General features: G+C 34.9%; 1 protein-coding gene across 1 annotated transcript in view; it reads right to left on the bottom strand.

Moving 5' to 3' along the window:
* Positions 1-1,217: 1,217 nt before the first annotated feature.
* col11a1a (collagen, type XI, alpha 1a) overlaps positions 1,218-14,252 on the bottom strand; it is a 71,081-nt gene continuing 58,046 nt past the window's right edge. Inside the window, exons 54-67 of the mRNA XM_079863264.1 lie at positions 13,966-14,019; positions 11,627-11,680; positions 10,659-10,766; positions 9,991-10,044; positions 9,801-9,854; positions 8,678-8,785; positions 7,773-7,826; positions 6,872-6,907; positions 6,727-6,780; positions 6,380-6,626; positions 5,778-5,890; positions 4,294-4,362; positions 2,606-2,839; positions 1,218-2,516 (exon numbers count right to left, since the gene is read on the bottom strand). Coding sequence (XP_079719390.1) covers positions 2,370-2,516; positions 2,606-2,839; positions 4,294-4,362; positions 5,778-5,890; positions 6,380-6,626; positions 6,727-6,780; positions 6,872-6,907; positions 7,773-7,826; positions 8,678-8,785; positions 9,801-9,854; positions 9,991-10,044; positions 10,659-10,766; positions 11,627-11,680; positions 13,966-14,019 — 1,386 coding nt within the window. The 3' untranslated portion in view covers positions 1,218-2,369. The remainder of the gene's footprint in view (positions 2,517-2,605; positions 2,840-4,293; positions 4,363-5,777; positions 5,891-6,379; positions 6,627-6,726; positions 6,781-6,871; positions 6,908-7,772; positions 7,827-8,677; positions 8,786-9,800; positions 9,855-9,990; positions 10,045-10,658; positions 10,767-11,626; positions 11,681-13,965; positions 14,020-14,252) is intronic.

Raw genomic sequence — 14,252 nt, 5'->3', positions numbered from 1 at the left:
TTCACTGTTGCAAATGCAACACCGTACCTCATATATATATATATATATATATATATATATATATATATATATATATATATATATATATATATATATATATATATATATATATATTAGTAGTTTGAAGTCTTATCATGCAGAAGAATTCTTGAAGAAACTGAAATCCTGGCTCAAATGGAGTCCATTCGAGAGTCAAATCCTTTGAAAATCTTTTTAAATGCTAAGCAGAGAATGCCTGCCACAAAGGCTCATGGTGAAATGGCAAACTCAAAGTCTTTGCCTAAAGAAAAATATCAAATTGGCATTCCTTTGAAAGCTTGAATAGAGATGTCCAATAATGCAGAGACTTCATTGCTGATCTTACCGGTGAGGATACACATACATCAAAGAGCAGATAGAGAGAGCTTTTATTCCAACTATATAGAGGCTGAAATGGAGACGGGGCTTTCATATTAAACACAATGTCTAATGAGACTCCATGTGTAGGTGCCATCAGATTGTGTAGCTTCCAGCGCTCGATTAGGAAAGGAGCCACAGGGACCTGTATGAAATGAGTATGAAAGTTTTTCTAAAGTAAACACGCTGTTCTCATCCTGTTCAGACATCCCAGATGACCTGCTAATGAGCTGTAATGCATGATAAATGATACGAGGAAGTAATTAATTAAACAACGTGTTATGCATGAGTTAGCAAACATTTATTTTAACTAGTGCATTTTTGGGATAACAGCACACTTATTGGCATTAAAAAGGACAGTTCACCCAAAAATGAAAATTCTGTCATTTACTCACCCTCAAACTGTTCCAAATTGTATGAGTTTGTTTCTAAGAAGAAGATAAGAAGATATTTTGAAGAATGTTAGTAACCAGACAGTTGATGGTAGCCATTGACTTCCATAGTATTTTTTTTTTTCAACTATGAAAGTCAATGGCTACCGTCAACTGTCTGGGTTACCAACATTCTTCAAAATATCTTCTTATGTGTTCAACAGAAGAAAGAAATTCGTATAGGTTTGGAACAACTTGAGGGTGAGTAAATGATGACAGAATTTTCATTTTTGGGTGAACTATCCCGTTATAATGCCATGTTTTAAACTGAAGGTATCAGTCAGACGCAATGCACAATGTCATTTAAAACCTAAAATCACACACGGTGAACGAACAGACAATAAAACCATGTGACCTGACAAAGCAAACAAACAATCCACACCTCAGTTTCATGGTTGGTTGGAATCCAGTTTTTAATAATGAAATGAACCATAAAAAGCACATTTAAAACAATTTCTCATTTTAGTTACAAAAATGGGTCACCTAAAAGGCCTTATCATTGAATTCACAGAAGGTTTTGAACAAAAAGAGGCCTAACAGATATGTATTTTTCCCATTAATAAAAAAAAAAAAATAAAAAAAATCCCCACCCAAAATATATAAATTTAACTGTATAACCAAGGTATATACAGGGCACACCATACTTGCATCGGTATGGTTTTTTTCAAGAGAGATTGAGGTATACGACCGACCTACAACTGAAAAAACAAACAAATAACAAACAAAAATTAAATTAAAGCGAATGGCAAGATTACTTAAATCAAGCACGGGTTGCATGTGCTGTTGAATGTTCCTCTATAGGTGTCCAGTGGGCCGAACTGCGAGCGATTTCGGGATGCTCAATATATACAAAGGACTTACATTACAATTAATAATAGGGAACTGTTTGAATGCTGTCTTTTATTTGTTTAATAATAAGTACACAGTATTCATCCACAAAATATCATTATTTAATTCTTTATTTATTCAGTTCTATAACTTATAAACGTTTGTGAGGGATTTGGAATTTAAGAGCCAGATGTAATTGTGATACACATGCAAGTTTTGAAAGTGGATTCAGAAACATCAACAATGTACAAAATAATAATTACAGTTTTATTAAAATACATCTTCTTCCTCATAGCACCTCTTTTTTTCTATTTTGAACAAGCACCATTGTTGTCGTCTTTTTTTTTCTTTTTTTAATTTATTTGTTTGCACTGCACCGATAGACTCCGGATGAGAGGTCCTCCCTTTCTCCGACTCGTGGACCTCCCAGGTTCACCGTTTGCCTTGGCTTGACGTTGTCCTTCACCTTTTCGTTCCATAACAGGTATCATGTCATGTGATCCTTGCCCTACAAGGGCAACAAGTATTTTCCTGGGTAATACATACATAAATGGCAAGACGTGTTCGCTACCCCATTTTTTAAAATTCAAAACTTGCATGTGGCAGGAACGGGCTCGATGGTTTGATGACGTCAAGAAAAAAGTCTTGACTCGTGCGCTAACCCGTCCTACCCCTGCCAAGTTATTGGTATTTTTTGTTCTTTGTCTGTGTTTTTTAGCCAAGGAAGCAGACTGGACCAACTTCGAATCCAAATTTCTGGTTGGGATCCCCAAAGTCAGTGAACATCACATCGACGATCGGAACCTGATCGATTTTGGGAGTGTTGATCTCCAGAACTGTCTTTCCGTAGCCCTTCCTCGCCTGTAGGACGACAACAAGACCATCAGAACTGTGTGTTCGCATGTTTAAATGACTAATTGATTTGTACAGATCTACGACGGAGGTCTTACCGCACAGCCGTCTGACAGGGCCGTGATGAAGGGGTTGTTGTCGTATGACATCTCCTCGTCATTGGAGCCGAGGAAGCGTAGTGCCTTGTCGTAGCTGTCCGTAGTGGCGTCGTGCCAGGCGGCCGACTGGTGGCAGTTGTAGGTCAAGTTTTGCCTGGCGGAGGCTGTCAGTAGTTTGAGGAACGTCATCTGGACCATGTTTATCGGGTTGCCTTCTGCGTCCACGTATGAAAGCTTGAGGGTGAAAGCAAAAATGATATATATATAAGTATACGGTAATAAGAAGAAGAATTCTATTTTTTTCATTCAGCAGTAATCTTTCTTCACAAAAAAGAATAAAGTTTCTCTGACCTATTCAAGTAGGCAGATATTATATTTACTTTATCCCTATTAATGATTTTACCACAAAATTGGCATGACTTTTTTTAAAAGGTGATTATCCATTCCAGTAACATTGTTTTTGTTACTGTAAGCAAACATAATATAATATAATATAATATAATATAATATAATATAATATAACATAATATAATATAACATAATATAATATAATATAATATAATATAATATAATATAATATAATATAATATAATATAATATAATATAATATAATATGTCCAGGTTTGTTGTGTTAAGTTGCAATTTTATTTGTAATCAGCTCTCATAAGATTAGGAAAAAATAATGAAATATTATCCATGCGTTTAATGTTATGTTTGGTTTTCAAGCTTAAAATTATGCAAAGAATGCCCATGCATCTACCCCACTGCTGTAGAAATTTTAAATGATATAAAACTAGTATGTTTGCATAACTCATTTTGCACCACATGACATCTGTAAATAGTATTTTTATTAATTTTTTCACCACATATTTGCACAAATTTAGTTTTTACATCATTTTTAAAATACTATATGATATATATATATATATATATATATATTTTTTTTTTTTACTTGTTCAGGTTTGTGATATTTTACTTGTGTCAATGTTTTGATGTATAATAAGTTTTGGTAATAAAAGAAATGCAATGCGTACTGGATAGAATATACAATAAACATGGTTCAATGATTAGTGCTTTATATTTTGAATACAAAAATCAAGTACTTTTACTCAAGTAAAATGGAAAATTATATGGTTGAAAATAATTTTATATGGAAAATTACTCCGGTTGTATTTTATTAAGTTTTTTTTTTATTACTTTTACTCGAGTTCTTGATTTGTGTAAGTGTTAAATGATAAAGTGTGTGTAAGTGATAAAGCAAGTCACTTTTCACAGGCACCAATAAATGGATTTAAAACTGGTAAAGTTGGAACTATGAATAATAGAAAAACTATCGCCTCTGACAAAATAGAAAACAGTCGGAACAGACAACAGAAACACAAAGCCGTTTCGTTTCACAGAGGTGCAGCGAGGCCTTCATAACTCTCCACTGCATCAAATATAAATGCGGTGTGTATGTATGTGCTCAGTTGTGTTTGTTGTACGAGTGTTTGTGGGTTTGCTCGGCTTGTTGATGGATCCAGGGCTGCGGTGACAGCATCTTTTAAAAGCCGAGCTCTTACTGGTGTCTGCCCAGTGGTTGAGTAAAGAAAGAAGATGAGGCAAAACACTCAGGTTCTCTTAGTTTCGAAGGACAAAATGTTTTTCATAAAGGGGTAGATGAAAGAAGGATGAGAAAGTGCACTTACTATTTTGCCACGCTTAAATTCACTGAACCAGGAGCCGGGAACTTCTTTGGGCCATGAAGATAGTCTCACCTTAAAGACGACACAAAGAAAACGGAAAAAGACTTGCTGTGTGAATAGTTTTGAATGAAAAGCAAACTTGCTTCAGCAGAAAATGAAATAAAATGAATGAAACCCTATTTTTCATACAGCATCTGTTCCAACAACTGGAATGAAATCTCTCTCACTGACATTACTGCTCTGTTTAACACAGCATGAGAAAAGCAGATTATTTTAATCTTGAGAATGAGGTTTCCACTCAAATGTGATCTAATTATGAGTATTTTTCTAATCTTTTGGATTTGAGAGCACAAATAAACATAGTGATAGTGTTGGAAAGACACTCAAACAGTCTTTTGGAAAATATGTCCTGGACTCATATTTTACTCCAAAGTCAAAAGACCTCATATAGTTGTTTTACAGTACTTTTGTGGTATTTTTTGTAAATTATGGACATTTCCCCCCACTGTATTGTCACTGGTGTAATATGAAAATACATATATATATATTAGGGCTGTCAAACGATTAATCGCGATTAATCGCATCCAAAATAAAAGTTTGTTTTTACATAATATATGTGTGTGTATGGTGTATAATTATTTTCTATATATAAATACACACACATGCATATATATTTAAGAAAAATGTGTTATTTATATATAAAATATTTATATATAATATAAATTATATATAATATAAATATATATACACAGTATATACATGCAAATATTTCTTAAATATATACATGCATGTGTGTGTATTTATATATAGAAAATAATTATACACCATACACACACATATATTATGTAAAAACAAACTTTTATTTTGGATGCGATTAATCGCGATTAATCGTTTGACAGCCCTAATATATATATATATATATATTATGATGACGTATATTTAAATTGTAAAGTATTTATATATTGTAGTAGTATCTGTTTTATTGCTTGTTATAATGAATTAGAAATATATATATATATATATATATATATATATATATATATATATATATATATATATATATATATATATATATATATATTATATATATTTTTTTTTTATTATTGTTTCACTATTTTATTTTTTAAATCTAAGGATCATAGCTGAAATTGAAAATACTGAAAATGACAAACAAATTCAAAAGTAAAACTTATGGACTCTTTACAATAAAAAGAATTTGGGGGAAATGTGCTTTATTGTCACTATTGTTGAAAACAACTTTAATATAGTCTATTTTGATGTATAATTAGTCTATTTATATATATATATAAATATCACACCTCCAGTAACCAACAATCACAATAAGAAAACATCTCTTTGAAGTGACTACTTGATTTTCATATGGTCTTTATGAGAAACCTATTGTATGTGACAGAGGTAAGATGTTGTGATCACGTCTGGCTGTTATTGGCTAGTTCTTCCATAGGGGGTTTCAGAATGCCACTCACTCCATTTGACTTTTTATCAGGGAAGATGCAGGTCTCGCCTCCCGCTGTGAAGTTGCAGTACACTTTAAAGGAGTCCCCGGAGCATCCCTGGTTGGGATCGATGTAGTATTCACCTGAGGGAGAAATAAACCCATCAGACATCAGGCTCTAGAATAATGACAGATACAGTATAAACTTCAAGAAATCATTTAGATAAATGAAGATATCTCCGCAGCTTTGTCTATCTTTTTATTCCTTTCTTCAGCTAAAAAAAACACTCTTCATGGGCATCAGCAGAGGCAATGCCTTGTGTAAATAAAATAGCAGGCTAATGCTATTGCGGTAAAAGCAGCTCTGAAAGGTCAGTGTAAGAGCTGGCATTTTGTAAGCCATGATTTGGGAGGGAGAGGTTAGCTCCCGCTGGAGTCCGCAGAATACTAAACATCTTCCCAATTAGCCGTCTGCGGCTGCTGTTGTTATTCAAATCCTCCCGAGTGACGGGTTTGGAATTTTAGAAGCACAGCCAATACCTACTGAGTGGCTCGGAAAGCAGCGAACGTTGCATGTTTTCCAGATTTATCTGTTCAAGACTGTCTCCTTTACCTCCCACCTTGCTCACTTACCATCTGGGAATTCTGGGTGAGCGAGCTGAAGGTCTTTACAGCTTCGTGCGGGGTTGTGTTGCGTGCCCATGGGGTACTTCATGCGCTCGATGTCCTGTTTGAGATTATTCAAAGAGCTGAAGATGTCCTCCATGCCCTCTCCGTAGTCCAGCATGGTGCCGGCTTCGTCCGCTTGCATGTCGATGGAGCGACGGGACTTCTTGGGCATGTGCATAGGCAGAGGCTGGATGATCTCACCAGGAGGACCCTACGGAATGAGAAAATGAGTGTGCATCTATGAGCCTCTTGCATTTTATATAATATATAATATATAAAATGCTCCTCGAGGCTTGCAAAAGTTCACTCACGGGAGGACCAGGAGGTCCGGACGAGCCAGTGTCTCCCTTTTGACCAGCGGGACCCTGCAGGAAGATGATTTAAAAATCATGAGCGCGTTTTCTGGCAATATTATTACAAGCGTATCAAATTGATCGACGCTAAAGTGGTACTTACAGACGAACCCTTGGATCCCTTTGGCCCTTGTGGACCCTAAAGGAAAGTGGAAATGCATTCTGTGAAAACTGACTTACAAAATAGGATTAAAATTGAGCTTGGTAAATATAGCGTTTTCGAATTTTAGAAAACCGAATGAGAATTTATTTTTCTAAAATAAAACTAACATCAGTTCAACATACACTATCATCCAAAAGTTTGTGGTCTGTACGATTTTTTTTATTTTTAAAGAAGTCTCTACATAGCTGCATTTATTTGATTAAAATACAGCAAAAACAGTAATATTGTGAATTTTTTTGCAATGTTACATAATTGTTTTCTATTGTAATATATTTTAAGATAAAATTTAACCCTGTGATGAGAATGCTTAATTTTCAGCAACATTATTCCAGTATTCAGTGACACATGATCCTACAGAATCCTACATGATCATTCTAATATGCTGATTTGATGCTCAAGAAACATTTCTTATTATTAATTCTTCAGAGAAACTTCAAAAGAGCCGCATTTATTTTAAATATAAATCTTCTGTAACATTATAAATGTCTTTACTGTCACTTTTAACCAATTTAATTTGTCCTTGGTATTATAATTTTCTATACATGTGTGTTTTTAAATCTTTTGTACGGTAGTGTATGTCAAAACTATGACACTTGTATATATTTAAATAGTGGATACAGTTAAAATTGGCAAGACCGCTGAGGTGGGGCAGACCAAAATCATCATTTTAAAAGGGGAAAGACATTTGATGCGTTTAAAACTGACTACTTTTAATGCTAAGTTATTTTTTTGTAAGATCTCTCAAAATAGTTCTCTTAAAAATATGTGGTGCCATGTATAGTTTGACCTTGACGATAACACAACACTGAATGAAAGATGCAAGCAACCGAGAAAGACTCACAGGCAATCCAGGAGGACCAGGTGGACCAAGCGGACCAGCAGAACCACTGATACCCTGCAGTTTAAAGAGCAGATGGTTAGAAAGCAGAACTTCCTTTGACTGATATGTAAAGATGTTGGTTAGCAGAAATTCAAACAAATGTGTGAGGTGATGAGTTTGATATTCTCTCTAAGATTTGTCTTTAAAAACAATTACAATTCTTTTGCTAGAGAGATGAAAACGACTCTTCCTAATCATATATTCCTCTAGTTTGTATACACACTGATCATTACACTTCATTAGCGTCAAGGACTTTTGAGTTAATTCTGTGGGGAGAAATTCAGCCTCTGTTACTAAACTCAGCAACAGATCGCAAATCTGTCCAGTGGGAAACGTTAGTGAGATGGGATCGTTTTCGATTTTTTTTTCCAAACTCACAGAAGGGGAGACTACAATTTCATTAAGCTAAATCGTAATACGTTTAAAGCTGCATTGCTTTAAACAACTGAGCAAGGGCCATAGCAAAGGCCAATACAAATTCTAATTGATTATTCAATCAACTTTGAAAGGTTTTCTATATATTTGCTGATTACACTGGATATGTGTTGCATGGTTCTTCAACGAGGCAAAGAAAGACAAACATTTCGCAGTTTGACTGTGAAAAAATGTAATCGCACTGGTGTTTGATGGGAACGTCTGGTGTAATAGAATTACTGCTGGCTCCGAGAACCTTTCATGACAGCTTCATCCATAACACGATTATGATGATGTACACAGATGCAATAAGTGCAGACGTTATTGTTTCAGTCGGTCGTTACTTTAATTTGCAAGCATTACAGGAGGAGAAATCCTGATAGGTGCGCTGCTGGAGGTACGACATTTGTTGTGTGGTGGGGTAAAGGACAAATAAATCATTAGTGACTCACAGAATCACCCTTGCTGCCAGCAGATCCCTGAGGACCGGGCAAACCCCGATCTCCCTTCTCTCCCTGCTCACCGGGGGGTCCGATGAGGCCGATGAGGCCGGGGTGACCCTGGGAGAAAAATGCGTATTATAGCGGATGTCACAGATCAGAACATCAGTTGATATTCGAAATGCACAAAGAATTAATGTTTATATAAGCATAACCAAACCATCAAAGAATATCAATTTACATTATACTAGAGGACCGTTCACACCAAGTACGATAACTATAATGATAAAGATATAATAATAAAAAAAAAATCAAAATATAAAAGAATAGCAGAGTCCACACCATAACTATAACGATAACAGCAGAGAGAAACAATATCGATGGAATCACTTTTAGAACGATTATTCCCAGCTGATGAACGATAAACACATTGACAGCCAATCAGAATCCATCCTGCTTTAAAGAGCTCAAGCATTTAAAGCGGCAGACGACAGAACTCAGTGCGCACTTAAAAATAAACAGAATGTTATCGTCCGCTGGTGTGGACGCTAATATAATTATTGTTATAGTTATCGTTCTTCGTGTGAATGGGCCTTAAGGTTAATTCAATTAAATGAAAACTAAAATGTAAAAAAAAACAACTAAATAAATAACAAAAACTAAAATAACATGAAAAACCTGGAACTAAACTGCATGAATATTATATAAATTATTTAAATAAATAAATTTTCATGGCAAAAAAAAAAAAAAAAAAAAAAAAAAATATATATATATATATATATATATATATATATATATATATATATATATATATTTATTTATTTATTTTTGCCATGAAAATTTATTTATTTAAAATAATATTCATGCAGTTTAGTTTCAATTTTTTTTAATTTTTGTGTCAAAATTTGTGGTTATATATAATATAACCACAAATTTTGACACAAAAAGAATTTATATTTTTTTATAAATATGATTAAATGCACAATGTCTAAAAAAATAAAATGTATATTATACTGAAACTTTTCCCTTGGCTTCCTGGAATGGAGTGACCTAGTCTAGTCTTTATCTTTGACCTTGAGCTTCTTTGAAAGCACATTAATAAAAATGTCAGGAAAAGAAATAGAATGTCACTCACCTTCTCACCCTTAGAGCCGGGGTCTCCTTTCAGGCCAGGGAGACCAGGAGGTCCCTAAATATCAGAGAACCAACAGTGAGAATTCAATTTGCGCACATATACCCACATGTACAAGCACACACAGAAAAGAGAGAGAGGATAAAAGGTTGACAGAAAGAACGAGCAAAGGGAATGGGGTCTCTCCTCTTACCATTGGTCCGGGAGGGCCGTCTTGTCCAGCAGCACCAGGAAGTCCTTGTTCACCCTGTGAAAATCCATCCAATTACAAAAGCCATTATTGCATTGTTTTTTGCTTATGGTCTGCCATTGATTTACTCTGGGCTGGACAATGATTAATAGCCCAGATACTAAAAAGTATTATCAAATAGACAAGAAATATACAAGAGAAAGATGCAGATAGGTGATTTATTATTCTGTGAATTGAGGTGTTTCATATAATTCTATCCCTGTGTGTGTGTGTGTGTGTGTGTGTGTGTGTGTGTGTGTGTATTTAAGATATTCAATGGCCATACACATTATTTGAATAGTTAAAAGTGTATGAATGCCGTTGCAACGGAAAGAATCATCGTTTCACAAATAACTTTAAGACCACGCAAAAGCACCAAGCATTGGCAGTGGCGAGTAGTAATCTGTTAGAACTACTGGGCAAATGCCATGTCACATAATTAATATTCATGAGCAAAGCTAGAGAAAGTTTAGAGAAAAGGTCAAGCATCAATTGTTTGCAGATGCTACCTGGTTTCAAATTCACAGTACTTTGAGTGTATCATAAGTGTTCTAAAACTATTTGGGGCCATTGTATTTATGTGTATGTATAATGGTGGAATTATTAGGGTTATGAGTGACATGGGGACCCACCACAGGACCGGGGATTCCTCGTAGACCTTCAGGACCAGGCTTTCCAGCGGGACCCTGAGGGCCAACTGGTCCAGTTTTACCTGGTGGACCCTCAGATCCTGCCTCACCCTAAAAATAAGGAGAAGAGAGGATTATAGAAATTATAATATAATGCATAAAGTTTATATAAAGCATAAAGAGCATTATGCAATGCTCACCGTAAAAAAAAAAGAAGAAAAGTTTTTACTGTATTTTTAATCAAATCAGCCTTGGTACGCATAAGAGACTTTTTAAAAAAACATAAAATAACTTTTAAAATGTTATAATATAATATAATATAATATAATATAATATAATATAATATAATATAATATAATATAATATAATCAGGGCTGTGCAACGATTAATCACGTCCAAAATAAAAGATTGTGTTTACAAAATATTTGTGTGTGTACTGTGTATAATTATTTTGTATATATAAATACACACACATGTATGTATATATTTGAGAAATATTTGCATGTATATACTGTACACACACACACACACATATATATATATATATACACACACACACACACACATATATTATGTAAACACAAACTTTTATTTTGGATGCAATTAATAGTTGCACAGCCATAATATAATATAATATAATATAATATAATATAATATAATATAATATAATATAATATAAAATAATATAATATAATATAATATAATATAATATAATATAATAACAACCCTTAACAACATTACATTATAAATTTCTGTATGCTTACGCAATTTAGATCACAGGGGTTCAGTTGATGAACTAAAGCTAAAACAACCTACACACTTCAATCCCACAGTGACAATGTATCCACATGTATTAACAGTGAGTCACTCTGTCAGAGATGTTCTTCCTCCCATGGCTCGCTGTGCTTTAATTATGGCAGTGGAGGCTGCAGTATGTGCCTGGGTTGAATTGATTTGGAATGATACGTTACCTTGGCGCCCTTCTCTCCTTGTCTGCCTTCAGCTCCAGCGGTCCCCGGGGGTCCCTGCGGACAGAGAAAAGGACATTATATTTGAGCATTTTTCTCTGCTGGGCTAAAAAACAAATGGGGAAAAGGTCACAGTGAGACATCATGGTAGCACTTGGGGGAACTTGCTTGATGGCTATTAATAGGTGATAAGGTGAATGGATCCACTTGCATTTTTCGAAGGTCTTTTGTGTGAGCATTCATTGATATTCGTAAAAGTGACTGCGGCTGGTTGTCAAATTTTTTACTCCAGTGAATATTTCCTTAAAACATTGCCTATTGACATTTTTTAGATTTTTTGAAAACTATAATATCAAGAAAAAAACCCAAAACAATTCATGATGAAACAGCAAAAATGTTCAAGACAATACAACATGTGACAACTTGCCCCACCCTAACATTTATGAAAAATATCCTTGCTCTTGCAACAGAGTTCAATGTTTCAGTTAAAATCTACCTTCATTATATTACATTTGAACCTTTGAATGTATGTCAGATTTGGAAAAATATTTGAACTTTAGTTATTTAAGAGGGTTCGGACTAGATGTTTGATACCAACATATAGACAATATAGAGAACCAACTAGATAAAATATGCATTTGTGTAATTTAACTTTCGTCTCCAAGATAAAACCTGTGTGACAATTTACCTCCATCTCCACTGCATAATTTTTCATATGTAAATTTAATGAAGAGCAGGAAGAAATCAACTAATGACAGTTGGAAGCTTCACCAAATTAAATAATTCCCAAGATGCTTAATAGTCTAGGGACTGTCTCACGGGTCCAAGACTGAACAGAGTCCAAGAAATAAACAGAGAAAGAGAATCTCCATATTCATTTCCAACTGCGGTCTGTAAACTGCTGAGAAAGCAGAACGTCTCTGTGTTTGATGCAAAATAAGCTCCAGCCAGAATTATTGATGCAGGAGACTTAATTCCACGAGATCAGTCTTCCTGCGACCGTCTTCCTCTCGCAGGATTAAAACACCTTTGCTGATGAAATGGCAGTTTCTCTATCCGCAGTTCGTCAGCCATTGCTATCCGTGTATGCTGATAGGGTGTATAATTTTCCCTGGGAGAGCTCCATCAAGCATATTGGGAAAGCGAGTGGTGTTTTCTCCACATTTTGCATGAATAATGGATGTCTATGCAAAGAGATGCCATAAAACTTTATGGAGGAATAATGGGAAAGCACAGTGTTGCTTGGGCTGGCTTCTAAAATTCAACCAGGACTGCTTCCCTTATAGCAGGACAGTTTGTGGCCCCGAGGGGCTCCAAAAAGGTACTAGAGGGGCTCCAGCAGTTGTTTACACCTGGTATTAACATCTGTCCCATGTGATCTGGTCAAAATTGGTACACTAAATAAATACAAGGTCCAAAACATCAGAAACATGTGGCCACAGTGAAGAGCCACCTACTAACATGTCAATCAACCATTGCCGATTACACAAAATACGTTAACTTTAGCTAAAACTAAGGTTAAGAATCTTAAGTTAAATGTTTCATTGTCCAAATGTTCAATTATATGACATAATATGTTCAATCAATGAAGATCACAAATGATCAGTGTAAACGCAGCAAAACTGATCTAGTGCAAAAGACAAAATGAAATTATATTTCGCTTGGTAGTTCAATGGAACCTCCCTCAATTCAATATAAATTGAAAAAGTTAACTTTTACCCTCTTCTGAAAAATTATGAGTTATTTTCGTGACCAGTGAAACAACACTATTTTCTGCAAGGCGATGAGGTTTCATTTGGCTGAACAAATTTCTTTTGATGTGGCAGTGGGAGAGGATCTCCAATTCCTGTCCCGAATGTGACAGTTATATTTCCTCTTACTCCGTAACATCCTTTACACCGCCGTCCCCTCATCACTGTCACTCAAACAGGCCCAGGATCAATATAACGTCTTGACTGATTTTCTTCTTTCATCCTGAGAGAGATGTAGGACTACAGTGGAGGAAATGAGTTCTGGCTCTGATGCCATTTAAACGCTGTTTTCGATTTCAGACTGATGATTTAGTATGCGCTATTCATCACCCTGTGAAGGACTTTGTTTTTTCTCTTTGCCGTTGAGCGATATGACCCTGGGTGAAAAACAACTGATCATCCGTGCTGATGAGGACCAGTCTTTAATAAAAAATGGTGACTGTTTTACACAGGTCAGAATCTTCATTCAATTAATAAATAGCAGTTTTAGTATGTGTTCCATTCTCAGTGAGAATTTTTTTTTCTTTGTTATTCTTGCCAGAGATAAACTGGCACTGCTTAAAGTATAATAGTGATGACGACTATACATACTCTTTTGCCAGGAGGTCCTGGTGGGCCAGCTTCTCCAGAAGGACCAGGAGGTCCCTAAAATAGAGTGGAGGAAGAAAATGAATCAAAAACAGAAAACAACTGAACCAACCTATTTTAGATAATTGACTTTAGGTTTATAACTAAACTTTCTTTTGTCTTGCCAACCTTAACCAATTTTGTGAAATTAACTGAACACAATTAAGAAACACAGGGGTTTCAAAAGCACACAGACATAGGATGGATACAATTTAGTGAAATTATTCAGCTGTGTGATTATTTGATTTTAA

Source organism: Squalius cephalus (assembly GCF_949319135.1).
Source record: "Squalius cephalus genome assembly, chromosome: 25".
In the NCBI taxonomy this organism is placed as follows: Eukaryota; Metazoa; Chordata; class Actinopteri; order Cypriniformes; family Leuciscidae; genus Squalius; species Squalius cephalus.
Note: the sequence above shows the minus strand (reverse complement) of the source record. Positions and strands in the feature narration are given on the sequence as shown.